Below are 25,243 nucleotides of genomic sequence, written 5' to 3'. Positions count from 1 at the left end.
GTTTCGGGCCGCGTGGCTGTGTTGCACATGCTCGGTGTGTATCGGGGTGATCTGACAGGGCTGTGGTTGTGTGTGTGCGTGCGCCTGCCCGCGCACGCGTGTCTGTGTGTGGCGCAGTACCCCACGGAGGAGGACATGATAGAGTGGGCGAAGCGGGAGAGCGAGCGGGAGGAGAAGGAGCGCCTGGCACGGCTGACGCGGCAGGAGCAGGAGGACCTGGAGCTGGCCATCGCCCTCAGCAAGTCGGAGTTCTCCTGAGGCACACAAGGCCCCTTCTCAGGAACGCTTCCACCGAGGGAGGGGGTCCTTACAGCTGAACTGGGGGTGTCCGGCTCCATTTGCCTTCCACTTCCCAACGTCAACTACCAGCGTACCCTCCGCCTCACGGCGCTGTCCGCACTGTCACTGGTGGCTTGGGTTCCAGTGTCAAAGGGGGCATTAATGTAGTGTGGCAAAGCTTTTTAAGGGACTGATTCCTAACGTTACCTCAATTCCCTTGGTTGAATCCCATCCCACACCCCCCCCCCCCCCATCCCGACTGCTCTGGTGTCTTTTGTCTCAACTGTGATCATACCTGCCTTGACTCCCGGCACTAATTTTAACTTTCATAGCCTTTCCGAGAAACTGCCATCCTTGAATTGACCTCAGCGGCTTCCCCTAGCCTTACGATAAGTGTGTCTAACGTGGATTAATGGCTACTTGAATAATATGTACATGCCAGGTTTAGTCTGGTTTTAGCTCATGTAGTTATTGAAAGGAGGGTAGCATGTTAGCTTCTCAGATGAACGACTACCTGGAGAATAGTAATGTCTTCTCCCAACTCGGTGACCAAATCTTGGATGCACTGAAATACGTTTTTAATCGCAGCTCATTACTCAGTTGCTCAGTGTCTCCTGTCGTGTTTCATGTGTTGGTATCACGGTGCGTGGCGCTTGGCAGAGGTGGGGTCGAGGGTCATGCAACCAGTGGTGATGGCGCACTGCAGTCATGCATGACATCTAATTAAGTGACAGCTGTATGTTACACTCATGGCATGTGTAGGTAAATATAGGGTAGCATGGGGTCAGATGATTTTCCAAAGTCCACATAACCATTATCTTCAAAGAAATTAAACGCGTTTTGAGTTGGGGTGAGGGGGAGGGGGAGGGGGGAATAGGATTGTACCAAAAATAGGTTTCATGTGTAAGTGATGCATTTTTATCTCTGTCATGTAACATATATGTAATATGGTGCTGCGGGACAGTTGGATGACGGCAGTTAGTAACGCAGAGCTGTAATACGAGTCTGATTTTCCAAGTATGTCTTGTCCTGATGGAATGATTTCTCCGGGTGATATTGAGGCTGTAATATGGCACAGAACAGTAATTTCTGAGATGGATTTTGGACTAACCTTACTCTCCCTACCCTCCTTTTGCTTAACAATATTCAGGATGGATTGTACGGACTGCACAATCCAATTTTAAAATAGCATTAAGCTGATGGGCTCCTGCTGAAATAGGCTCCCTTTGCACAGGGGAAAAAGCTAACGGCTTAATGATTTATTATAGCAGGTACCTCAGTCCTAATGGTGCAAAAGCGTAATTATAACAGATGCTCAGCCTGAGGATCAAAAAGGTCTGAGAATTATAAATATTAACGTTTCATCTCACTTTTAGGATGACTTTCGTGTTTCTTTGAAATTGAGATAGTTGCAATTCATCTTAAAAAATAACAGCATGCAGCCCCCTCACCTCACCTAAAATACAAGCCCAATGTTCTCATGGCACAGAATGTGAAACTATGGATTTTCTGTTTGAGGAGAATGGAGGAATGTCGTACAGGGCCTTTCTGACAGTAAGTTTTATCTGCCGGTGTTGTTTGAAATAACCCCCCCACCCCACGGTTCCTTTTGTAGCCCCCCACGCCTTCTGTTTTTTAAAACGATAGGAAATCTCCCTGTTAAAGCACCCAAAGAATTGCCTGTTTTAACACTGACTCACTACTGTGTGTGGCTGTTTGTGAGGACAATGAATCTAATTTTTGTTTTCCAAATGTGTGCCTTCATGTTAGCTTTGAATGTAACTGATGTACCCCCTAAGCAAGTTATTATCAGTTGCCATTTTCAGGGTAAAAAGGGTGTTAATTCTGTACAAGTACTATGTGTGATATTAGCCTCTCTGATCTCATAGGAATGATTATTAAGCATTAGCATTGTATAAGTGCCATTCTTTGCAGTATAGTGACATGAGATTCTCTTCTCGATCAGTGCCATACAGATACCATCTGCCATTGGGGGGTATACAGGGAATACCTAATTGTGTTGCTTGTATTGTTGATGTTTTTCATAATGTTGTGGATCTGTGTATCTGCCAGTGGGCTGGTTCTGTGGAAAATGGCTCATTTCTGAGCCCCCAAGTGACTGAAGCGTACCTCGTCTTTCCCAATAAGACTGCACTGCTGCCTCTGAGATGTTAATGTGATTGGTTACACCCCCCCTCCCTTTACGCCCCTGGTCACCAAGCGCTTGTTGAAACCTAATGCGGGAATGTCAGCCTGGACAGCCGCTCTGCTGCCCCTGTTGTGGCCATGAAGACTCCGCAGTGAAGAGTGCCCATCCCTTGACAGTGAAGTTTCATGGGGGGATGAACAGCCAAGCATATTAACTGCTCTTACCTGACACTATTTTTTCCCCTGTGTATTGGGATCGCATAGAAGGATTTCAGTAGCTTAGAATGTCATCTTATAGACTGGCTTCCTAAAAATCTCCAGTTCCTTCCTCCAAAGATGTTCTGTCTGTGTAAATACACAGGGGCTCCGCTTTGTCCATTCCGGAACCTCTGCTCTCGCCGGCCTCCTCTGACCCGTTTGATTCATTTTGTATTTAAAGGTATCGCCGCCCCACCCCCGCTGACCTATAACTTGTATAGACTTCTCACGCATTAAATCGAAACCACTGATGTATGTAAGTGACCTATATAGACTTTTTAAAACTGGCTAATTTTATTTTTTAACATCAGATACTTTTTCCCGTCATGGGGCTGATTGTTTAAAAATGCTGCATATAACATGTAATTAAAAACAGAGTATAATAAATGGGGAAAAAACTTGGCTGCTTTGTCATTTGATGATCAAATTGAAAGTAAGTCATGGGTTATTCCTTAAACTGTTATTCACTTCTGTTCTGTTAGGTATACAAACTGGAATTCGGTATGGGATTTCCACAGCACATACTTTCATTACGCACACAGGTTTAAATGCCATTTTCTAATACCTGTTTTATGAACCACTGCTTAAGCCTTAAGGGCTGCCTCGGCCTTTTCATTTCATGGGTCTGGTCTAACCTGGCTACCATGTTTCTCAGTTCTACAGTTTTTCATAAAATAGTGAATGGTGCAAGTTCATAGTTATTCACATTTGCATATGGTGAGGTCACATGTTGCGTGTTACATTAACTGTATCACAGAACTATAACTCATTTTGGTAAGAGCACAGTTACGACCATTTGAATCTCTTCGGTAGGATTGGAAAGCTGACATTTTTTGTAAAAGTACATATGAAAACATACCTCTTTAAGGTTCACTTGCCTAAATTGTTTCACCAAGAAACAAGGGGATGTCGTTTTTGGAAAAATATGCAATAAGACCGTTAGAATTTATGTGCAGGTCTCTGAGATTGCTTTTATCACAGATAAATAATGGGGTTATATATAAACCACGCTGAAAAGGCTGAGATGTTAATGGATTGCCTGTTATACTGATTAAAAGGGCTGGGTTTTTTTTGTTGTTGAATGGGCACATGGTCAGTCTATAAGCCATAATAACACAGTACATTTATATTTTTATCATCTGCAAATCAAGAATCTGCCTCCTCCTAGTGCAGCATTACATTTTAAAGTAAACTGCTGAAGTCAACTACATTCTGCAATAGGCAGCAGATGCCTGTCACCAGTGCCTGCTGATGGGGGGGGGTCTGTACAGACAGAGAGGGAGTGGTCCTCAGAGACACAGGGGGGTCTATACAGGCAGAGAGGGAGTGGTCCTCAGAGACACAGGGGGGGTCTGTAAAGCTGCAGACATGTACTAAGCATATGCCACAGTCTGGCCTAGCCCAACAAAAAAGGCACTGGTCCATCACATTTGCTCTGTTTTAAGGCAGACTGAAGAATTGCAGTGTGGCATTTGGAGCTAGCAGGAGAAGTTTCCCGTAGTTTGGGGAATACAGGAATTTGGTGGGGGTAGTTTAAAAAAAAATATATATACACACACATACACCCTTTGCAGCTATAACAGCTTCAACTCTTCTGGGAAGGCTGTCCACAAGGTTTAGGAGTCTGTTTATGGGAATCAAGGGAGGTAATGCTAAGATTATACAATTCCTTGGTGAGACCTCACCTAGACTATTGTGTGCAGGTTTGGTCACCATATCTTAAAAAGGACATTGCGGCCTTAGAAAAGGTGCAGCGTAGGGCCACAAGAATGATTCCTGGTCTTAGAGGAATGTCATATGAGGAAAGGTTAGTTGAGCTAAATCTGTTCAGCCTCAAGCAAAGGAGATTGAGGGGGGACATGATCCAGGTCTATAAGATTCTAACAGGTTTGGATGCTGTTCAACCAAATAGTTACTTCAGCATTAGTTCAAATACAAGAACTCGTGGCCATAGGTGGAAATTAGCGGGAGAACATTTCAAACTGGATTTAAGGAAGCACTTCTTTACAAAGTGTGTAGTCAGAGTATGGAATAGTCTTCCTGATAATGTAGTGCAAGCTGAATCCTTGGGTTCCTTTAAATCAGAGCTAGATAAGATTTTAACAACTCTGAGCTATTAGTTAAGTTCTCCCCAAGCGAGCTCGATGGGCCGAATGGCCTCCTCTCGTTTGTATAGTTCTTATGTTCTTATGAATTTTTGATCATTCTTCCAGGAGAGCATTTGTGAGGTCAGGCACTGATGTTGGGCAAGAAGGCCTGACTCACAGTCTCCACTCTAATTCATCCCAAAGGTGTTTCTATCAGGTTGAGGTCAGGGCTCTGTGCAGGCCAGTCAAGTTCCTCCACACCAGACTTGCTCATCCATGTCCTTATGGACCTTGCTTTGTGCACTGGTGCGCAGTCATGTTGGACCAGGAAGAAGCCATCCCCAAACTGTTCCAATATGTTGGGAGCATTAAATTGTCCAAAATGGCTTTGAATGCTGCAGCATTAAGAGTTCCTTTCACTGGAACTAAGGGGCCAAGCCCAACCCCTGAAAATCAACCACATACCATAATCCCCCCTCCACCATACATTACGCATGGCACAATGCAGTCAGGAAAGTACCATTCTCCTGGCAACCAACAAACCCACACTTGCCCATTGGACTGCCAGACAGAGAAGCGTAATTTGTCACTCTATGATTTTACGTGGCCTAACACTTCGTGGCTGAGTTGCTGTTGTTACCAATTGCTTCCACTTTGTTATAATACCATTAAGAGTTGACTGTGGAATATTTAGTAGAGAGGAAATTTCACTAATAGACTTATTGCACAGGTGGCATCCTATCACGGTACCATGCTTGAATTCACTGAGCTCCTGAGAGTGGCCCATCCTTTCGCAAATGTTTGTAGAAACAGTCTGCATGCCTAAGTGCTTGACTTTATACACTGGCTATGGAAGTGATTGGAACACCTGAATTCAATGATTTGGAGGGTGCCGTTTGGCAATATACAGTAGTGTATGTCATGGGTGTTACCTTCCTCACAAGCATGCATGAAAACATGCAGTGAATCAGTTATTTACTGCTGATCTTCAGCCAGAGTGGTCCGATTGTTACCTTGTTCTCAAAATGGGCCCACATAAGTAGTTCTAAGATAAGTAAAGCTTCCTGACTCATGCTAGTTGGTTTATTACCTTTAATTGCATTAAACTATTGACTGATACAGTAACCTCACCCTCCATTGTCACATTGCTACAAATCAGACCCATTTACTGTTGGGTGGCACCTCAAGCTCAAGCATTAGGTCAGAGTGAGCTGACATCCCATCCAGGGTGTACACCAGCCTTGTACCGATGCTGCCTGGGACAGACTCCAGGCACCTGCATGACCCTGACCAGGTCAAGCAGGGCCTAGTCTTCAAAGACTAAAATCCTAAATGTGTTCTTTTTTTAAGACCTGAGATTTAGAAAATGAGGCTTAATGAGAAATCAGTTCAATAAAGCACAAACCAGCCCTTAAGGAGTACACTTTATAATACTTTTTTGTGGCCCTTACCTAACCGATTGATTTTAAAAAAAATTCCCAGGTCCAATCTGTCACCCTAGCACAAGGATTATGTGGGATTACAATGTGTCTGCGTTTTCAGCATGTTTGATTTTGCCTCAATCCCTGCAAGTAGCAAGCAGACACATAGACCTAGGGCAGCCCGACAGACATTTTCACTGCACAAGCCTGGCAATCGCTGACAGTGAATTACCACGGTTCGGTCTAATGGTTTACACACAGAAACAGTCGATGGAGCTTTTGGCGCCAGACATTTCATCCATGTTACACACACATTAAAAAGGCTTAACAGGCTGATTAAGCCTAACTTATTGAGATTTAGCCTACTATTTAAACGATTGGCCTGCAATGTAATTCCTTGCGAGATTAATGCAAAAGTCGATCAGAAACGTGTAATTTTCTAATGCTTAGTTTACGCAGATGGGTGTAAAATACCTCCTAAAAATATAATTATTGTATTGATTTTTAATAGGTTTAATCGTTCAGTAAAAAAACATAAAAGGAACTTAAATAATTTAACAACCTGTTAAATCAATCCAACCACATTAATCGCTTGTATTTAGGAGCCGTTCGTTTTGTGTCTGCTGATCGATAATTTCATTTTCTGAATAAAGTATGTAATTTAATAATATGCTTAGGAACCGAATCATCCTGACGTGTAGTTCGTGTTCATTTTCCCTTTTGCTCAGTAGGTGCGCAAAAGGATGTTTTTGATATCAGCATTACACTGAAGGGACGATCATCCACGTACCTTTTAAGCAAAACAGCATCTCTGGGAGGAAAATGGCATGACAGGAGCATCATTTATGTGCATTAAATTACATCACCACTTACTTTAAAACCTTGATGATGTACAGGAATGAAATACAGGCGAATTGTTCCCCTCACTCATGTCCGCAGAGTTCTAACTATAATTCATTCAACTTAACAAACGCAGCGCCTGTTATTCATTTATAACTTCATATACATCATTCATCTGCTTCCGCTGATACGTTGCCGGTCCGGTGTTTTATATTTATTTATGTCGCCGCTTGGCTGGGGTCCCTGGGTCAGTGCCAGCGCTGCCGGTGCATTGCCCGATCGTTAAGAGGACTGCAGTGTGCAGCGTGATCGTGATGATGAGATCCGCGGGGGGGCGTCACTGAGCAGGAGGGTGAAGGGCGGTGTGTGTGTCCGCAAGTGCCTGTGCGTGTGTCTCAATGAAGAGGCTGGGAGCGAAAGGCACACAGAGGAGGTTAGTCTAGAAAGTGTATGATAGTCATCCCTTTCTGATTAAGGCTGCGTTTTTCTCGTGTTCCCCCACCCCCTCCCCGCCTACCGCCGCTGCACGATCTCAAGGGCCGAAGCCGCCTTGTGAATTTCCAGCACTTTTCCTCATCTCTGGAGCAAACTGCCAGATGAAAATGTCAGGGGAAGCCGGAGCGCTGCCGAACGGGTAAGACGAGCAGGGGCGCCTCTGTGCGGGACCCGCTCCGGCGTCTTTGCCGTTGCTTGTCCCTCTATACTATACACAACGTTGGGGCTGATTCTGCATCGCTGCACTTTTCACATGCGTTGTTGGCCAGCTGTTTTATCGCAGTGCTTTTTTTGGCAGCGATCGTGGGTGATGCAGCCAAATATTTTTGTAATCTGTTGCATAACACAATTTAATAAACTAATTGGCTGAAATCTGCATCTTGTACTCGGCTGTCTGTGATGGGCATCTCTTTTCATCTGTTATCGTTCGATTACTGCACCCGTATAATACTCGTTGTAGTTTGATTTTATCAGTAAAGCTTCTTTGCTGAATTCCAGAAAGATCTGTTTTCCTAGTTTTCGTTTTACATGAAGGTACAGGAAAGAGATTGCACAACTCTTTCGACTGGTACACTATTGTGAATATGTAAATGTGTTTGTTGTCCTATTAGATATGCTACTGTATCTCTGGACAAAAGTACAACAAAATCCAAGCCCAAAAAAGTAGCCCTCTAGTTTTTCACCAGGTATTTTCTGCAATAATGTCTCCATTTTCTGTCATCCTGGCTGTTAGCATTTGCAGTTAAATAATCCATCAATCCTGTTCCACCTTCTTACAACATAATGCATCTTAGGATAGTATCTATTACTGAGTACAGTACATTCAGAATAAAGTCGGGGTCACTGTGACTCATCTGGTTTGAGGATGAGACAGCACACTTATGTAAATAGACAGCAGATTAGCAGAGGGCACTCTAAAATGACATTTCCCTAGGCCATTGTGGATTAGGTGTTGCAAGGAATGGACAAGCCTTCTGAGCCTAACGCCAACAGCGTCTGAAGCTTCCCGAAGACATCTGGCAACACCAACGCCATCACATAAATGCTGTGTGTATGAAAAGCATGCTGTCAAGGAGATCAATATGTCCTCAGACATTTAAAGTTGCAACAAATCATTACAGCCTCAATATGTCCTGTACTGTGTTTACACTGAGAGTTCTGGATTAGATTGTTCATATTTGGAATATTGGATGACTGGATAGCTATGATTAGATGGGCTTAAGACAAACAACAGTGTATCACAGTGCGGCTTTCCTCGTTGGGGTGCAGGGCTTTGAGTGGGCCTGTGTCAGAGCAGGGCATATGATCTCGCAGACTGCTGGTCATCCGGCCCTTCAGCCCCGAGGCAGCATCTACTGAATTGAGCGTCTACTGAAGTGGACCAAGCCGAAAATGCAACTCTGTGTGTAAATGTAGAGGGAAATGTAGATGCGTCATGCTTTTGTCATTATATACCACCTTGGAATCGGGGCCTGGAGAATGACACAGGATGCTTGGTCAGGATGATCTAAAAAAGGATCAGTTTTGAAAATAAAGGCAATAATTTATTTTGGCCGTTATGCTCAGTCTCGCTGCATTGTGAGATGCATGCATTACCGCCCATATTTGGGTAAAATACAGGAGTCTTGGTATTTATACAGTGCAGCCTGGTAGCCAATGAATTTCTTGGAAAGTGGCATGTTTTTTTTGTAACTGCACATGTCCCCACGGTGTTTTATATGATGGGATCATTATATGCGCATGAGCGGCTGTCCCACCGTGGAGCTCAGCTTTGCTCTGTGCTGTCTTACTTGATTCATGTCTTGTCTGATGTTAGTTGTACAAATATCTTGTAGACCAAATGGTAACTAGTTGATGAAGTATACTCAGGTACATTCAATGCAAATAGCTACTTCACTGTTTGTGAATATTGGAGATATCACTGTGTACTTTTATGAAAAGTATGTGCTATCAACCTGAAATGTGCTTGACTGCTTTATGAAATTTATGTGGATTAATATAATCGCTGTCACGTCCTGCCTGGTGTGTCCGCCTGACTCTCTTGCCTCCTCTCCACCGTGACCCTGATGAGCCAAGCTTGTTGCTTGTTACCTCTCGTTAGTCCTTTTATTTAATGACTGTTTGTCTCATCAGCCCTAGTCCAGTCATTGACGTCGAACCATCTTGATGGTCATGTCCCTCCTTGTTCCACTCCTCCCATTTTTGATCCCTTGTGATCCCATTTATTTCCAGTCTCTGATCATTAAGTTCAGTAACTCCATTTTGTTCGGCTACTATGCCTGCCCTCGAGTCCTTCATCCCTCAAGTTGTGACATTAGCTGGAAGAATTGTTCAAATATTACTTTGATTTCTGTCCTGATAGATTATCAAGAACTGAATGAAAATTATGGCATTTTGTGATTCTGTGTAAATTCTTCTACATATAGATTAATCGTGAGGAAAAATACCTAATTTCAGACATGCATTCTGCAACCTTTAACTGCAAAATATTTGCAATTGCATTAAGAATAAAATTGTACTGATCCTTTCCATATAATGACCACATACCAAATATTCCGTTTACTAAGTTTTGTTCTTTTTTTTATGTTATTTTGTTAGAATAATGTGCATGGAGATTGAAATACCTAGAGGTGGTAAGTGGCACATGAGGAGGGAAGCTGATGGGCTGATAGACGCCTGACATCATGGTTGCCTGGCCTTCACTGGACAGGACTCTCTCAGGCTCCTGTTTGTGGTTTTTGGGAACAGAGATGGGCTATTTCAGGGATCTAGAGATCCTCTCTTACAAATGGTTCTCATTTAATGGGCTGTAGAAAAGAGTAACTGCTTTTCACATTTTTGAAAGCATCCTGATGTTGGCTGGATTAAGTGTATGGAAAGAGATCCACACTCTACAAGTATCTGTATTTTGGCATAAAGATGTTGTCTGTGGAGGCTCGATTGGTCTTCTCTGGGTTGGCTGAGACAGAGCAGGACAATGGGATCCCAGATGTTCTCCCACAGGCAATTCTTGTGAGGGTCTGGATGTGGATGTGCTTATTGCCACTGTGGGTCCTGCCAATGGCCGCAAAATAGGAGTGGTTATTGTTCGTCTCACCTGCGTGCTCGTGCTGGAAGGGCTACTGAACACACAGTGACTGTAAACCCTTGATAATAAGGTAGGAATCCAGTTGGTCGGTGCAGACGGCAAGCCGCTTGTTTATGAAGGGAAAGGCAGTGTAAGGGGTTTGGGTGTGTCATCATGGTGACTGACCTCTGACTCTACCCCCATCAGGCCTCTCAAGTCAGAGCTGTCTGCGGCCTTGGATGATTGCATGGTAGCTCTGGACCTTTTCCTGCGGAACGACTTCGAGGGGGCGTTGTCTCGCCTGCGGAGCCGGTAAGGTGCCTGTAAGGGAATGTCCCAGTGTAGTGGGATGAAGTTCTCTCCCCACATCACTATAGGTGTTTTTTAATATGCCTACTAGAGCATTCTTGTGTTCTTACATGCCCGTTTGACATCATCTTCCATTCTTGAAATAAAGTCCCAATACTCAAGAACAGATGTACGATAAAGACGTACGGTAAAAATCCCCGGATGTCATTCTTGCCCCACCCCAAATATAAAGCATCGGTTGCTTCCTTGCTAATGAGAACAATCCCATGATTTATTGTGTTCTAAGTTTGTTCTTGGGAGGCAAGTAAACAAGAACGCTCCTGCCAAGACCACAAGTACGTTCTTTGCGTTCTAGGTATTAATAAACAATCCACACTCCCTTGGTCCTCCTTTCTTTCATTTCCCCCCACACTCCTTTTGTTTTTGTCTTTCCTTTCCACACCACACTCTCTGCTGCCTCAGCTCTTGTCCTCTTCCTCCTCGATGAAGAATACCTACAGTTTCTCTTCTAAATGACAGTCTGGGTCCATTTTCTGGTGTCCAGAGAGAGCAGAATCTGCTTTCCCGGCCTGTATTGCTGAGTGAATGAAATTAGAGCAATATTCACATGTGGGGGGGGGGGATCATCTCCCCAAAGCTGTCATCAGCTCCCCCAGCTCTAGGCTTTCCATTGGGGTGCACCCGCGGTATTTAATAATGCATAGCTGTGCTTAGCAGCTGTGCCTCGCAATGTGAAACCCCGATCACCGCGGGACACCAAGTACCACCACCATATTCCGCCTGGCGTCGGAGGAAAGGAAAGCTGCAATATGTCCCTTATTACCCCTCTCACTGGCTGACTTCCTCCTCGCCGCGTTACGGGGTCATGGAGGTGCTCGCGTGGCGACTCAGCAGGCGAGGGACTCCTTTTCCTGCTCTTCCTTCGTTGACATGGTAACGGTCACCTGATGTAGCTCCTCACGCCACAAGCTGGCCACTGTACTCCCATTGTGCTGGGACACGGAGGCCACCAGTGCAGCTCATCATGCCCCCTAATAGTTATGAATGGCTCATCCTGCTCTTTGCTCAGAGGGAAATCTCGCAGAGGCCTTTATTAGATTTGGTGGATTGCCTAGTCTGGACCTCAGGGCCGTCACACCTCCCAGGCTCCCAGACAGACAACAATCAGCACAGGCATCCCCACTATTTCTGCCTGGAATATCCTGCTCGGTCACATGAGGGACTGAATGGTTCTTTTTTCCCCTCACAGCCAATCTCCTCGGCCAGCCGGCACCGTGTTTAATAAAGCCCTCAAAAAGAATCTTTTAAAATTCACTACTAGTGATTGCAGATTCAGACAACAAATTTGGCAACAAGAAATTGTACCATAAGTTGATCCACAAAAAACAAACAAACAAACAAAAAAGATCTCCAAGTTATTGGTGAAGTTCTGCTGTGCATATGTATTTAACACAGTAGTCCTGTACTTCATGAAGTAGAATGTTCCAGAACCTGTGTAACTCCCTCTTACCCTTGACAATTTCTGTACTTACTGTACTAATGAGCTCCTCCAAGTCTCTGCTGCGTCTCTATTTGCAAAAACACCTCTACCTACCTCTAGTAATGAGTTTGCCACCGGACACTGTTCTTTTGCATCGTTGATATTACCCAACATTCCTGCCATGACACTCAGAAGTCCTTGCTGTGGGTTTGACTGTGAGGGTGGGCCACACATACTGAACACTCTGTCTCAGCAGAAAGTGCCCTTATTGAAGCAATCACTGTTTTGAGGAGAAAATGTACTAGAACAAGTACATATGGAACGTCGATTATATTCAGAGTGATGCACAATCAAGCGAGATGTTTTCAGACTAGTCACTCAGGTTTGCATTAGAACATCTGACTTGTGACAAAGTGATGCTAAAACGCTGCTTTTTGTTTTGTTTAGAATGAAAGACAGCATGTACCACGCCCTCACGTACGCTACTATCCTCGAGATGCAGGCATTGATGACCTTTGACCCCGCCGACATAATGGCAGCCGGAAACACCATGAAAGATGCACAGGCGGTGTGCCAGCGGTATGTTTATACCCAGAGCATGTTCTGTTAGATGTAGGCTGAGCCTGCTCTCCAGGGCAATAGATGTCTCCATGCCACCTGTGTGGAAAGATGGGGGTGGTAAATCCCAGAAGGCAGTGAGCAGTGAGGGCTGGGTGTGAAGGGGTGGGTCATGTGGGAGGGGTCACATGGGAGGGGTCATGTGGCAGGGGTCACGTGGGAGGAATCATGTGGCAGGGGTCATGTGGGAGGGGTCACATGGAACTAATCATGTGGGAGGGGTCATGTGGGAGGGGTCATGTGAGGAGTGCCTCTTTAAATTAATTTCCTTTATTATTTATTTAGCTCTCCTCCCAGCATCAGCCTTGACTCCATTTGTTTTCATCAAATGTCTCTGATTTCCTGTGGAAAAAAAACACTTTCACAGCTGAAAAGTGACCTCATTAAATGAGTCTCCATCCCAGTGATGCCTGAAAGAACTGAGGTGTTTAGAAATTCAGACTTGGTGTAGTTTACTTCAGGTGTCGTCTTGGTGTTTTATTTTATTTTTACCTTGTGCTTACAGGGCACTTTATGATATCACTGTTAGAAAGGGGCTGGCATTTGCTACACAGTGAGATGTTCCTAGATCAGCATATTCCCATAAAAAGCTTGACTACACCCCCAGCAGAGGTAGCCACACTCACGTTTCATGCAGTATGACTAGGTAGCTTTTCTGAAGGATAAAAACAGTCCGTCCATATGCAGTGGAACATTCTATTTTAACCAGAGATGGATAGTTCAGTTCTAGGAAGTAAAAATCCGGACCAAGATTTTGTTTCGACCAACCAGTTGAGTACTCTGTGACTGAGACTGTGACTCTTTATACTCACTTGGCTGGCTGAAAGAAAATCTTGGTCTGGATTTTTAGTTTCTGGACCTGAACTATCCACCCCTGATTTGAACTGTTTGGTACAAGTGGGCACATTCTCTTTGTTCTTTTGTAAAACCATGTCAGAGTCAGGTATTTAAATTTATTTTCTGTAAATATTAAAGCCTTTATTTTAGTCAGAATCAGAATAGGCTAATAAAAACTGAATCTTGCATGTTCACACAGAAGCTTGTAAATTCACTGCTCGGCTGTTCTCAGTGTCGCACTTCTGTGCGCCTTCCAGATATCGCAGGAAGTCCTCCTTCAACAGCATGGCCAGTAGAAACTTCACAGAAGGTCAGTGCTCCTGGGATTTCACGGAGGGTCGCCGCTTCACTACGCTTTTCTGTAGTTTCGCACTTGGTCAATTATAATTTGAGAACATTCATCTTGTTTGTGGGTCTGTTATACAGCGTCCAGCTGATGTAGTAATTTCAGAGTCACTGGAGATAATTTTGCTGTGATTTTCACCTCAGAGGAACTCCATGCCGAATTGTGCTATGCAGAGTGTCTCCTGCAGAGGGCAGCACTGACTTTCCTTCAGGTATAACAGCTCTGGCAGCCACTGTACGATTCTGGCACCCAGTGCCTCCTCCCATGCAGCGCATTTTATCCAGTATAGATAAATCCATCCTGTTTGTTCACACCGTATGGCATTTCTCACTCTCCTTTTTAACAGGACGAAAACATGATTAGTTTCATTAAAGGAGGAATTAAAGTGAGGAACAGCTACCAGACATACAAGTAAGCATTTGTGCCACCATTATGAATGAACAGGGAAGCTTGTGTCTCCCATCTCAGCATTCCCCGGAGATTTAACAGGTCCCTCTTGTATTTTTCAGGGAGCTGCATACGGTTCTCTTGTCATCCAGCTACATTCAAGGAGAAAATCATAATCATTTTGAAGGAGGAGTTAACCTTGGAATAGGAGCTTTCAATCTAGTGAGAATGTCGTTCCACCCCACTGTGTTTTCATAAAGAATATTACTACGCAATTAGTCAACATGTGATCCACCTAAATGAAGCCGGTGGGCTGGTAAAGGACCTATTCAGTACCATGAATGATCCACGCTTTCTGTGTGACACATTGTAATAGGTGGGGCCAGCCTAAGTGCTTAAGTGATACACAAGACATCCAGAGGATACCAGGACACACCATGACATTGCGAGGGAACACTCAGCTCTAGACGAAAAGGTTTATTATGCAATTTGCATAATGATACAATATATTTCCAGGAATATATACAAGAACACTAAACAATAAACCAAAGAGGTTCTAATAGGGGAACTCTCAAAGGTGAAGTAAACATAGTTGAAAGTTGTGTGGAATTCTGTAATATTCTTACCAAAAAGGTTTGACTCCAATATGCTGCTGCTGCTGCTGATGATGATGATGATGATGAAGACTGTGACAGTCGAGGTGTAACTGAGGAGCCCAGCCACACAATACAAGCAACCTGTGTGCTAACAATAGATATACAAGATCAAACAAGAATCACTAAGTGGACCCACCTGTCTTTCAAGAAACTCTCTCCCAAAAACTTTCCTCCCTGCCACCACCCACATTTTTGAGGGTGTGTTAAACCCCTGGTACCACCCTCTGTCACCTGAGGTGTGTGTAGCTCACTACATATAAAGACACAATGTCAAATTCTTTATCATTCCCTGAGTATCATCTTTGTCTGTTTCTGTATTAAGAAGTTACAATGAAACAATGAAACAAAGTAATATGCAACAGACTGGCCTTCCACCCTTGGGGGTGTCACTGTCATCTTGTGGATAAGCACTTATGGAGAATGTTTGGTTGGATGCACATTAACAGTCATTTATGTACATTTAAATGACTATATATATATATATATTAGTGCTGTAAAACGATTAAAATTATTATTATTATTATTATTTTTTATTATTATTATTATTTTTATGATTATTATTTTTTTTTTTTTATGCTTATTATTATTTTTTTTATTATTAAAATAAAACATGACAGGGTTGTGGATTAATTTCGATTAATCACGATTAAATATCATTCATTTTTAATCTATATTAATCACATTTCATGCATGAGCAAACAGACTCAAGAAAAAAGGCAATATATATGCACTTAACATGTTTATTGAACATTTTGAACACAAGTCGGATGCATTCCATCTGCCACAGAAGTGCAATACCATGGACCCATATCAAAAAGCAAGATTTTTTGCTTAGCCGGACAACTTGTCGGATTTAAGGTACCTCAGTTTAAATGGTCTTTATCTTTGTTCACTTACAATTAGCCCGAACTACCATAAATCCGACAAATAATCCGACTAATTATGAAATCCAATTCTAGCCCCGTTAATCGCCATTGTTAGCAATATCACTTTTTTCGGATAAAACTCTGTTTCAACATGTCCACAGATAAGTTGGACGGTATTGTGTGTGCGACCAATTTAATGAGCCACATATGAGAAGTAGTGCACTGCCCGAAATGGGTTGACAGAGAATTTCTGGAATTTTGAGTCATTCTGCGCTGCAGATGGGTTAATTTCGTTAAAAATTTTAATCAGATTAATCATGATGATGGATTAATCCGCATTAACCCGTTAATTTTGACAGCCCTAATATATATGAAGAAGGAGCTGAGCCAAAAGGCGAAGCTCTCGATTTACCAGTCGATCTACGTTCCTACCCTCACCTTTTTTTTCACGAGCTGTGGGTAGTGACCAAAAGAACGAGATTGCGAGTGCAAGCAGCCGAAATGAGTTTCCTCCGCAGGGTGGCTGGGCTCTCCCTTAGAGATAGGGTGAGGAGCTCTGTCAATCATGAGGGACTCAGAGTAGAGCCGCTGCTCCTCCGCATTGAGAGGAGCCAGATGAGATGGCTCGGGCATCTGGTCAGGATGCCTCCTGGACGCCTCCCTGGTGAGATGTTCCGGGCATGTCCCACTGGGAGGAGGCCCCGGGGAAGACCCAGGACACGCTGGAGGGACTATGTCTCTCGGCTGGCCTGGGAACGCCTCGGGATTCCCCCAGAGGAGCTGGATGAAGTGGCCGGGGAGAGGGAAGTCTGGGTTTCCCTGCTGAGACTGCTGCCCCCGCGACCCGACCTCAGATAAGCAGGAGAAAATGGATGGATGGATGGATATATATGTATTTAAAATGAGATGAGAGAGGGTGTCTGTTTGTAAAACCTCTAACTATTCAGAGGTTTATCCAGGCTCAGTGCTCAGATTATGGAAAACCCCTAGCAGCCTCTACCGAAGATGTTTCCTTCCAGTATCTCTGCTGTCTTGCCAGCGTCCATCTTCTCTCTCTCCTCAGATGTTGTCCATGCTGCCAGCAAGGATCCTCAGGATGCTGGAGTTCGTCGGCTTCTCCGGCAATAAAGTGAGCCCTCCGCGGCATCCCGGGAGGCTGGCTGTGTGTGTGTATGTGTGTGTGTGTGTGTGTGTGTGTGTGTGTGTGGCTCCGCGGACTGAAGCTGATCATCTTTCTGCTGTGTGTCTCCAGGAGTTTGGGCTGCATCAGCTGCAGGATGGTTCTTCCACTCACACGTTACGGGCCTTTCTGTGTAACATGCTGCTGATCTGCTACCACACCTTCATGAGCTTCATCCTGGGTGAGGAGGACCACCCGACTCTCCCCTAAGTAGCCCAAAGTTACCACACTCTTCCACTTCTGCTGGATTGATTATGGGAGAAAGTTTCAAGGTTTCAAGTTTTTATTGCCACATATTTTGAGGAACACAGGGGAGGCGACAGGTGCATTGGGGCACAATAGAACAAACAGCAGTGCGATGAAGGGCAAAACAAACAATAGTGCAACAATAGGAATTTCACCAGGCTGTTATGCTTGGGAGTGGTATGTGGCTTAGTGGGCTACGCCTCTGAGTCTGTGAACAGAATGTCGCTGGTTTGAGGCCCGGCCTCGGCAGAATGGTCACATGTCCTTGGGCTCTTGAGCGAAGCCCTTAACCCCCAGCTCCAGAGGCACTGCGCACTGGCTGACCCCCAAGCTATGGAGAGCAAGATGGAGCAAAGAGAATATCCCCATGGGGATTAATAAAATATCACTATCATATTGCGATTATATATTTATATATTTGCCCACGTGATCGAAGACACTGACAAACGACGTCAGTAGAAGCCAAAAATCAGTAAATGCAGTAAGATTCGTGCAGGATCTCTCTTGGAATAATATGCAAATATATCACTGTTTAATCTGTACACATGCTCTGTAAACGCAGGAACAGGGGAAGGAGATGTGGAGGATGCGGAGAGGCTGCTACAGCCCTACCTCAAACGGTACCCCAAAGTAAGGGGAGACGCCCGTGTCATGTTCTGTGCATTACGGCTTGAGGGGGCGCCTGGGCTTCTCACCTCTCCCCTGCTCCCTCCACAGGGATCCGTTTTCCTGTTTTTCGCTGGCCGGATTGAAGAGATCAAGGGCAACCTGGACGCAGTGAGTGGCGGCGGGCAGCGGGCCGTGTGTGTGCCGGTCCGCGCGTCCGTCTGACCGCCCGCCCCCTTGCCCCCCCTGCCCCAGGCCGTCAACCGCTTCCAGGAGTGCTGCGAGGCCCAGCACCAGTGGAAGCAGTTCCACCACATGTGTTACTGGGAGCTGATGTGGTGCTTCACCTACAAGCGGCACTGGAAGATGGCCTACTTCTACGCCGACCTGCTCAGCAAGGAGAACGCCTGGTCTAAGGTTAGAGGCCTGTGTGTCTGTGGAGTATTAGTCTGAATTTATATCCATCTTTCATATGCTTTTGCTGGTCAAGGTGACAAAGGGACCTGGAGCTGATCCCAGGCAACACAGGGAACAAGGGTGGGGTCCACTCTGTATAAGATACCCATCATCACAGGATAGACACACACCATGAGTGCTTTAGAGACATCAAGGAGTCCTGACACGGGGAACATACCAACATACCAACTCACAGGGCAAAGGCAGGACACAGACCCCCAAGAGTGAGCCACCATGCTGCTCATTAACATGAATTTGCATAATATAAAACACTTTGAACAATACGAAACACTCGAAACTGCCAGGTATCAATGGCACGACCAGCATGTCCTCACTGTAAGAACACAGGCCCAGTCCTTGTGTGTTTTACAGATACTGACTGACTTTCTATTTAATAACCTCTTTTATGTCAGTCGGAAAAAAGAAACTGATGACAGCTAGATAGATGATTTGACATGGATTGAATTGTTTCATGTCACAGAGAAGAGCCTTTAGAGTTAGAAGTTATGCAGTGATCTGGCCTATTGTACTTAATGTCAGGGTGAGGTTGGTGTGTGCGTGTCACATTTTTTTCCATCCCTCAGGCAACATATGTGTACATGAAAGGTGCCTACCTTAGCATGCTGAGCAGGGAGGAGCGTCTGCCCTTCAGGGAGAGCGAGGTGGCCCTGTTCAGGTAAAACGGCTCACAGAAGGGTGTCGTTTTGGCCTGAGTGTCGCCCTGTCGCCTCTCGTGTGTGCAGACCTTCTTCCCTTGTTTCAGACAGGTGCCCAGGCTGAAGCAGAAAATTGCAGGGAAGTCTCTGCCCACGGAGAAATTTGCCATCCGAAAAGCGCGCCGGTACCTTGCCGAGAGCCCTCTGCCCCTTCCCGCTCCAGCCCTGGTCAGTGCATCATCTGCGTGATTCATGTAAAAAAGCTGAAATGTGACAGTTCCACAGGTCTGTTTCCATGCTGCTCCCGATCCCTGCTTTGAATTCACGACTCACCTGTGTGCTGTAGGAGATGATGTACATCTGGAACGGATATACGGTCATCGGGAAGCACAAAGACCTGACGGAAGGCATGCTAAAGACCCTGGAAGACGAGCAAAGGAAACTAGAGGAATACCCAAGTAATGGAACAAACCGGCCTTCGAAGGATGAGCATTTGTGGGGGTTTTGGCAGGAGAAAGGTGGGATAGACTGTAGGGGGCAGCGTTTGCCGGGGTGCTGATCACGCTACCCATCTCATTTGCAGAAACTGAGACGTCTGTGGATGACCAGTGTCTGGTGAGCCTCCTAAAAGGTCTGTGCCTCAAGCATCTGGGCCGTCCTGAGGAGGCTGAGCACTACTTCACCCTGGTCCTCTGCAAGTAAGCGCCCTCGCTGCTCCCCCACCCCCCGGCCACCTGCCACTGGCTCGCTCGGATAACGCCGGCCTTACACGAGCCATCTGGGCATGACATGGGTGCTCAGTGGGGCGCGGTGACTCGGGCGCACAGGTTACATGACACCTTGGCCATTGCCAGCAGCTGCCATAATTAGTCCCTACAAGGAAGGGGGCGGAAACTTCTGTGCAAATGAGCTGGCGGGAGCCGGAGCTGTTCTTCGTGACGCGTCTGCTTAGATCCTGCACCTCATGCCGTCCTTCTACTAGGGAATCTCTACATTAAAAACAGCCTGGTTCCTGACTGATTTTGTCCAGCTATTGCTAGATTAATGCTGAGCCACAGCGAATCATTTCCGCTCAAAACCCACGGATTGGTCAAAGTAGCGGCGTCATCATGCCTAGAGAACCGTCTCATTGGTGTCAGATGGCGTGGTGCTTTTTAGTCTCTTGGGGCTTTACCGTAGTATCGGAAGGTACCTGACCTAGGCAGCCGGCGTGTAACGTCCAGCAGTACCTGGGAATGTAAATGGGGTCATTTGCTAATGATGGTAACCAGGCGATACTGTGCTAATGAAGCCGATATGGTGGAGAGAGTCATGTGACTAGGGATGGGGGTGGGAATGGGGCAGGCTGAGTAAAAGCTCCTGGGCGAACCAGGGAGGGGGGAGGTAAACAGATACACAAAAACCTAATTGGACATTGGGTCATGGAAAGGCTACGACTAAGGTGTGGATTGAGCCTCAGGGTCTGGGCGTATTTACTGGGGTAAAGAGAATAGAAAACATAATCTGCTGTAATGAGTAGGAACAAGAATGGGGTGATCTGGCTGAGTGGACTCATATTTTATGCACGCTAATCGACATTAGCGGAGAATATGGACATGCCTGATCCTGCGATTTAATTGGTTAATGTGACTGATCGCTGTGTACTTAAGCGAGCGAAGAAATGAATATAAATTCTCAGTCTGTGAGAAGAAGGCTGTTTAGAGGATCGTGTTTAACACTTGAGCTGTACTCATTTCAGGTGGGGGATCAATGACTTTCTCAGCAGGCAACATATCTGTCAGTCTCCCATGGCCATTTATCCAGAAGAAGGTCACAAACTTGTGGCACCAGGCCTCAGTCAGCCAGAGCATGGTGCCAGTCCATCGCAGGGCACAAACACACATTATGAGTGTATATGTGGCAGTGGTGGCTTAATGGTTAGGGAAGCGCACTCGTAATCGGAAGATTGCAGGTTCAAATCCCCGACCAGGAAGACACCACTGAGGTACCTTGAGCAAGGTACCACCCCCAAGCACTGCTCCCCGGGCACTGAATTAGCTGCCCCCTGCTATGTCACGAAAGTCACATATGGGTTAAATGCAAAGGACACATTTTGTTGTTGTGTGCTGTGGTGTGTCAACAATGACAAATAATCACAAATAAAATAAAAGAAAGTACACAATGAGCAGCCTAGGGCAGGTCACAAACCCAGATCCCTGGAAGCTCTGCTACTAACCAGCGAGCCACCATGCTGCCCCAGAGAATGCATTTTATTTTATGCCTGATTTAGCGTGTAACGTAAACCACAGCCTTGGGGCTCTCCAGCACCTGTGTTTGGAGTTTGGTGTCCTTCTGGTTAAATATACACCAGAACCGACAGGGTGGCTTTCACCTGCGTCTGTTTTCACAACCCCTGACTCCTTCCATCTGCTGCGCTCCACACGCTTCCAATAAAGTAAGAGCTAGTGGGGATCTGGCGGCCCCTGTGCCTGGCACGAGCTGCCCAGCCTCATACTGCCGCCTTCTCGCTTTTCAGTGAGGTGCAGATCAAGCTGGATCACTACCTGGTGCCCAACGCTCTGCTGGAACATGGGCTGCTGTGCCTGGAACAGGGAAGGAGGGATGAAGCCATCACTCTCCTGGAGGCAGCCAGGTGAGTGTGAAGCCAGGGTCTATGCCCCCCCCCCGACCCCCAAGATGAGCAAACAGGTGGCTGTGGATTCCCCACCTTACTGGTTCTCAGCCTTGTTTGTTTGCCGCCACCACCCCCACATTGGTGCTTATGTCATCATTTTATGAATGTTGATCATACTGTTCGTCCATTAAGCTTATCACCACTGGCTGACATTACAGCTTATGAAATGTGGCTAAACTTGTGATTTGATATTAATCATATTAAAATGGTGCCTCAACTTTTAAAAAAACTCCTTGATATTGATACTTGAAAGAATTTGAATTCTAGTTGACGTGTCTCAGTGGCATACATTGTTAGCAATTCAACTGTAATATTTTAAAATGTTTTCTTACAGGCAAAATTATAAGAACTACTCCATGGAATCCCGGACACACTTCCGAATCCAGGCAGCTTTGCACAAGGCCAGGGCTACACAAGGGAACGGGATCCACTAGGAGACGTCCGGTCCGTTGCCAGTGTTGTGAAAGTTGGCCTGAAGCCCTGCATCCAGGGTCCTGAAGAGTAGGGGTGTCCCTCAAGATGGTAGCGAGCTGAACTGCGCCAATCTCCCAGCAAGCAGAGCTGAGGAACAGGCCTCAGCGTGGGCTGTCACCCTCACAGCGTCGCTCGCACAAACAGCCACATTGACACGCACACACACAGATTCATACTTACACAGAGAGAAACGCAAACCACAGCCTAGGATCTGTGCTCAGGCTGACACACCTATAAGCACAGATAGAATGATGGTGAAATGGCCTGTGACTCAGTATTGTGGTTATTATTATTATTATTGTTATTATTATTATTATTATTGTCACGTCTGGAGGAGACATTAATATACAGCTCTGGAAAAAAATTAAGAGACCACAGCAAAATGTTCACTTTCATTTCTCAATTTATGGGTATGTGCCTGTGTAAAATATATATTTTTTTTTGCAAACTCCAACCTGGCTCTTCCCTGCTTCTCACTGATGAAGGGCTTCTCCTCCTTGCTGTATAGCAGTGGCTCTCACCTTTTTTGCACCGCAATCCAGTTGTTACCATGCCAACTCAGTTGCGACCCTATATCAAGTATAGGTTTAAATTAACGCTATGGTCAAGCACACACTGCAGTTAACGCCAATTAATACGGCTTATAGCATAAATCTAATTGGATGTGCTAGTGAATTTTAAATTAAGCATCTGTGCTTTGGCTTCTTGGATTGGTTGAGTGTTCACTAGTTTTGCACTAAGCAATTGCAGACCCAAGACCTGTTTTTATAGGTTAATTCTAGGATTGGGGCTGTTAAATCTGATCGCGGATCAGCATAGGAGCTTGCTGGTTTTAAAGTGCTTACATTTCCACCTCTGCCCTGTGACACTTTCAGAACTTTCAGAACAGACTCAAATTTGGGTCATGGCCCATGGGTTGAGAATTGCTGCTTTATGGGTCTTCAGTCCTGCTTCTAGGAGCCTGATATGAACTGTCCTAGCAGTGCAATTCACACCACTTAATGTTTCCCATTCCTTTTGAAGGTTACTTGAGGTCATCCTCCAATTTGTGGAGCACTGCTGGATAAGTTGATAGTCATCTCTGGCATTAGAAAGTTGCTTCTGTCATCTACCTGACTGGTTTTCGGTCTTTCCCAGTGTCCCCTACTTCACCTTGTTCTTGTGTGCTGCTGTCTTAGAAACTTTGATCCTGGAAGCAGCCTGCCGCACAGTGTAGCCATCTGTGAGCAGAACCAGGATTAAACCAGGATTTAAAAATGCAGATTCTTAAAAAAATTTAGAGTGGTCTCATTTTTTTCCAGAGCTGTAAATACTGCATTAAAACATATTTCACAGTCATACTGATCAAAGTAAGCATTTCTGTTTAAGTCCATTTTAAGTTCTCGATTGTCTTCACATTTTGGACCACATTGGTAATGTGTAAATATTATTATGAGGTGATGTGCTGATGTAGTGGAATTTGTCACATAATAATTTTCTTAACAATGAGATGGTGCACATGTGCTTTATAGTGACGCACCAGTCATTGAGGCCGGTGAAATACAGAGAACAGGGAGTGACTGTGGGAAAAGAAGTTTCTGTCAGTTTTAATCACCCGTAACATTACTTTGCTAAATGTACGAAATCGAAATCAGTGCTTGTGGTCTGTTATTTGTAACTGAACTGAAAGAAAATTGGAGTTGTGCCCCTCGTTTAGTCTGCGAAACTGAGCCGACGCAGGAAATACTTAAATTTAAAGCTGTCCTTTTCCGTTTCTGGTTCTGTTTATGGAATTTTGCTTTTGTTTAGATATGATCAAACTAAGTTTTCATTTCATAAATAAAGAAGAACAAACGATCGAATTAATACAAGTTTTTTTTACCATTGTTTATTTCTTGCATCCTTAAGATGGTTACAGAGGGAAAAATGTTTTTTGTTTAATTTACACTTCTTTCCCTTACTGCTGCCTACTTCACAATAGCCCATGATTGATTTATAAAACGATTTATTGAATTACGTTATTACCAAAAAGCCACATCTCAGTTGTCGCAGTTATGTAATCGGGAGTATTTGAGGCACATTTTAATTTGACAAAAACGATATGACAGATTCGTGCTCACAGAAAACGCCATAACGTGTTCAGTGAATGCATTCCCACTACACAGCAAATCTCTTCTGGCTACCAGGGAGGGGAATTATATACGCTGGAATTCGTACCTTTTCTGTCCTTCCTGTAAATTACATAGTTAAATAAAATTTTCCATCCTACTCAACTACATTTTGGTATTTTCTCTTTCTTTGTAACCCATAATATTGTCATGTCTTTAGACTGTTTTTTTATTCTCCTCAGTTGATACCACAAGAGGGCGCTGTCCTGATGTACTGTCAAAGTACCGCAGGCCGATCCTCAACGACTGCTGTTACGGTTTCGCAGCCAGTGACGTTTTAGATGACGCCATCAAATCACATATTTTAGCTTTTAAGTGTGGAAAACTACTCTATATACAGCATAGTATAAGATACCACGAATATAGGCCTATATGCAGAGTAAAACCAACAGTAATAGTGTACTTCGTTTATAATATACTTAGATTTCTGAATATCTAGGCCCATCTGAGCTGAAAGGTTATTTATAAAGTATACAGTAATATCAGAATCGGGCATTAGGCCTACAAGTAGTACATTTCCCAAACACAGGAATAAATCTCGGTAATGTTTACGCCACTGCACCGCTCTATTGATTTTACATAGAAATATTAGCCGTATTGTGGCTGCACCATTAAATTCCCTTGCGATCTGCTGATGAGTAACGCAGATTATTGGGGAATCCTGTCTGACCCTTACCGACTGAATTTAGACACTTCGGCACTTCGAGGTC

General features: G+C 44.8%; 2 protein-coding genes across 7 annotated transcripts in view; both read left to right on the top strand.

Moving 5' to 3' along the window:
* eps15 (epidermal growth factor receptor pathway substrate 15) overlaps positions 1–3,087 on the top strand; it is a 29,965-nt gene extending 26,878 nt beyond the window's left edge. For all 4 annotated transcript variants that reach the window (XM_072699787.1, XM_023821372.2, XM_023821373.2 and 1 more), the window contains exon 25: positions 118–3,087. In XM_072699787.1, the coding sequence (XP_072555888.1) occupies positions 118–258 (141 nt within the window). In that variant the 3' untranslated portion in view covers positions 259–3,087. The remainder of the gene's footprint in view (positions 1–117) is intronic.
* A 4,310-nt stretch (positions 3,088–7,397) lies between these two features.
* Positions 7,398–24,643, top strand: ttc39a (tetratricopeptide repeat domain 39A). Of its 3 annotated transcripts, none has more exons than XM_023821411.2 (18): positions 7,398–7,667; positions 10,803–10,907; positions 12,832–12,963; positions 14,097–14,149; positions 14,329–14,396; positions 14,532–14,596; positions 14,695–14,794; positions 17,158–17,223; positions 17,347–17,455; positions 18,083–18,150; positions 18,238–18,297; positions 18,382–18,543; positions 19,167–19,258; positions 19,346–19,466; positions 19,585–19,696; positions 19,822–19,936; positions 21,754–21,870; positions 22,247–24,643. In XM_023821411.2, the coding sequence occupies exons 1-18, from the start codon at positions 7,630–7,632 to the stop codon at positions 22,344–22,346; spliced, it is 1,683 nt and encodes a 560-aa protein (XP_023677179.1). In that variant the 5' UTR covers positions 7,398–7,629; the 3' UTR covers positions 22,347–24,643. The 3 variants fall into 3 exon arrangements, with proteins under 3 accessions (XP_023677179.1, XP_023677180.1, XP_072555887.1); XM_023821412.2 differs by having other exon boundaries at positions 14,039–14,149; XM_072699786.1 differs by having other exon boundaries at positions 17,158–17,455.
* The last annotated feature ends 600 nt before the right edge of the window (positions 24,644–25,243 follow it).

This window comes from Paramormyrops kingsleyae, chromosome 15 (assembly GCF_048594095.1).
Source record: "Paramormyrops kingsleyae isolate MSU_618 chromosome 15, PKINGS_0.4, whole genome shotgun sequence".
NCBI classification, from domain to species: Eukaryota; Metazoa; Chordata; class Actinopteri; order Osteoglossiformes; family Mormyridae; genus Paramormyrops; species Paramormyrops kingsleyae.
Note: the sequence above shows the minus strand (reverse complement) of the source record. Positions and strands in the feature narration are given on the sequence as shown.

Bases quoted from the DNA above. Each gene is read 5' to 3' on its own strand.
- ttc39a (XM_072699786.1), top strand. From the start codon at position 7,630: ATGAAAATGTCAGGGGAAGCCGGAGCGCTGCCGAACGG. The intron at 14,795-17,157 runs GTGAGAATGTCG...CTCTCTCCTCAG, and splicing joins GAATAGGAGCTTTCAATCTA to ATGTTGTCCATGCTGCCAGC. The intron at 18,298-18,381 runs GTGAGTGGCGGC...CCCCTGCCCCAG, and splicing joins TCAAGGGCAACCTGGACGCA to GCCGTCAACCGCTTCCAGGA.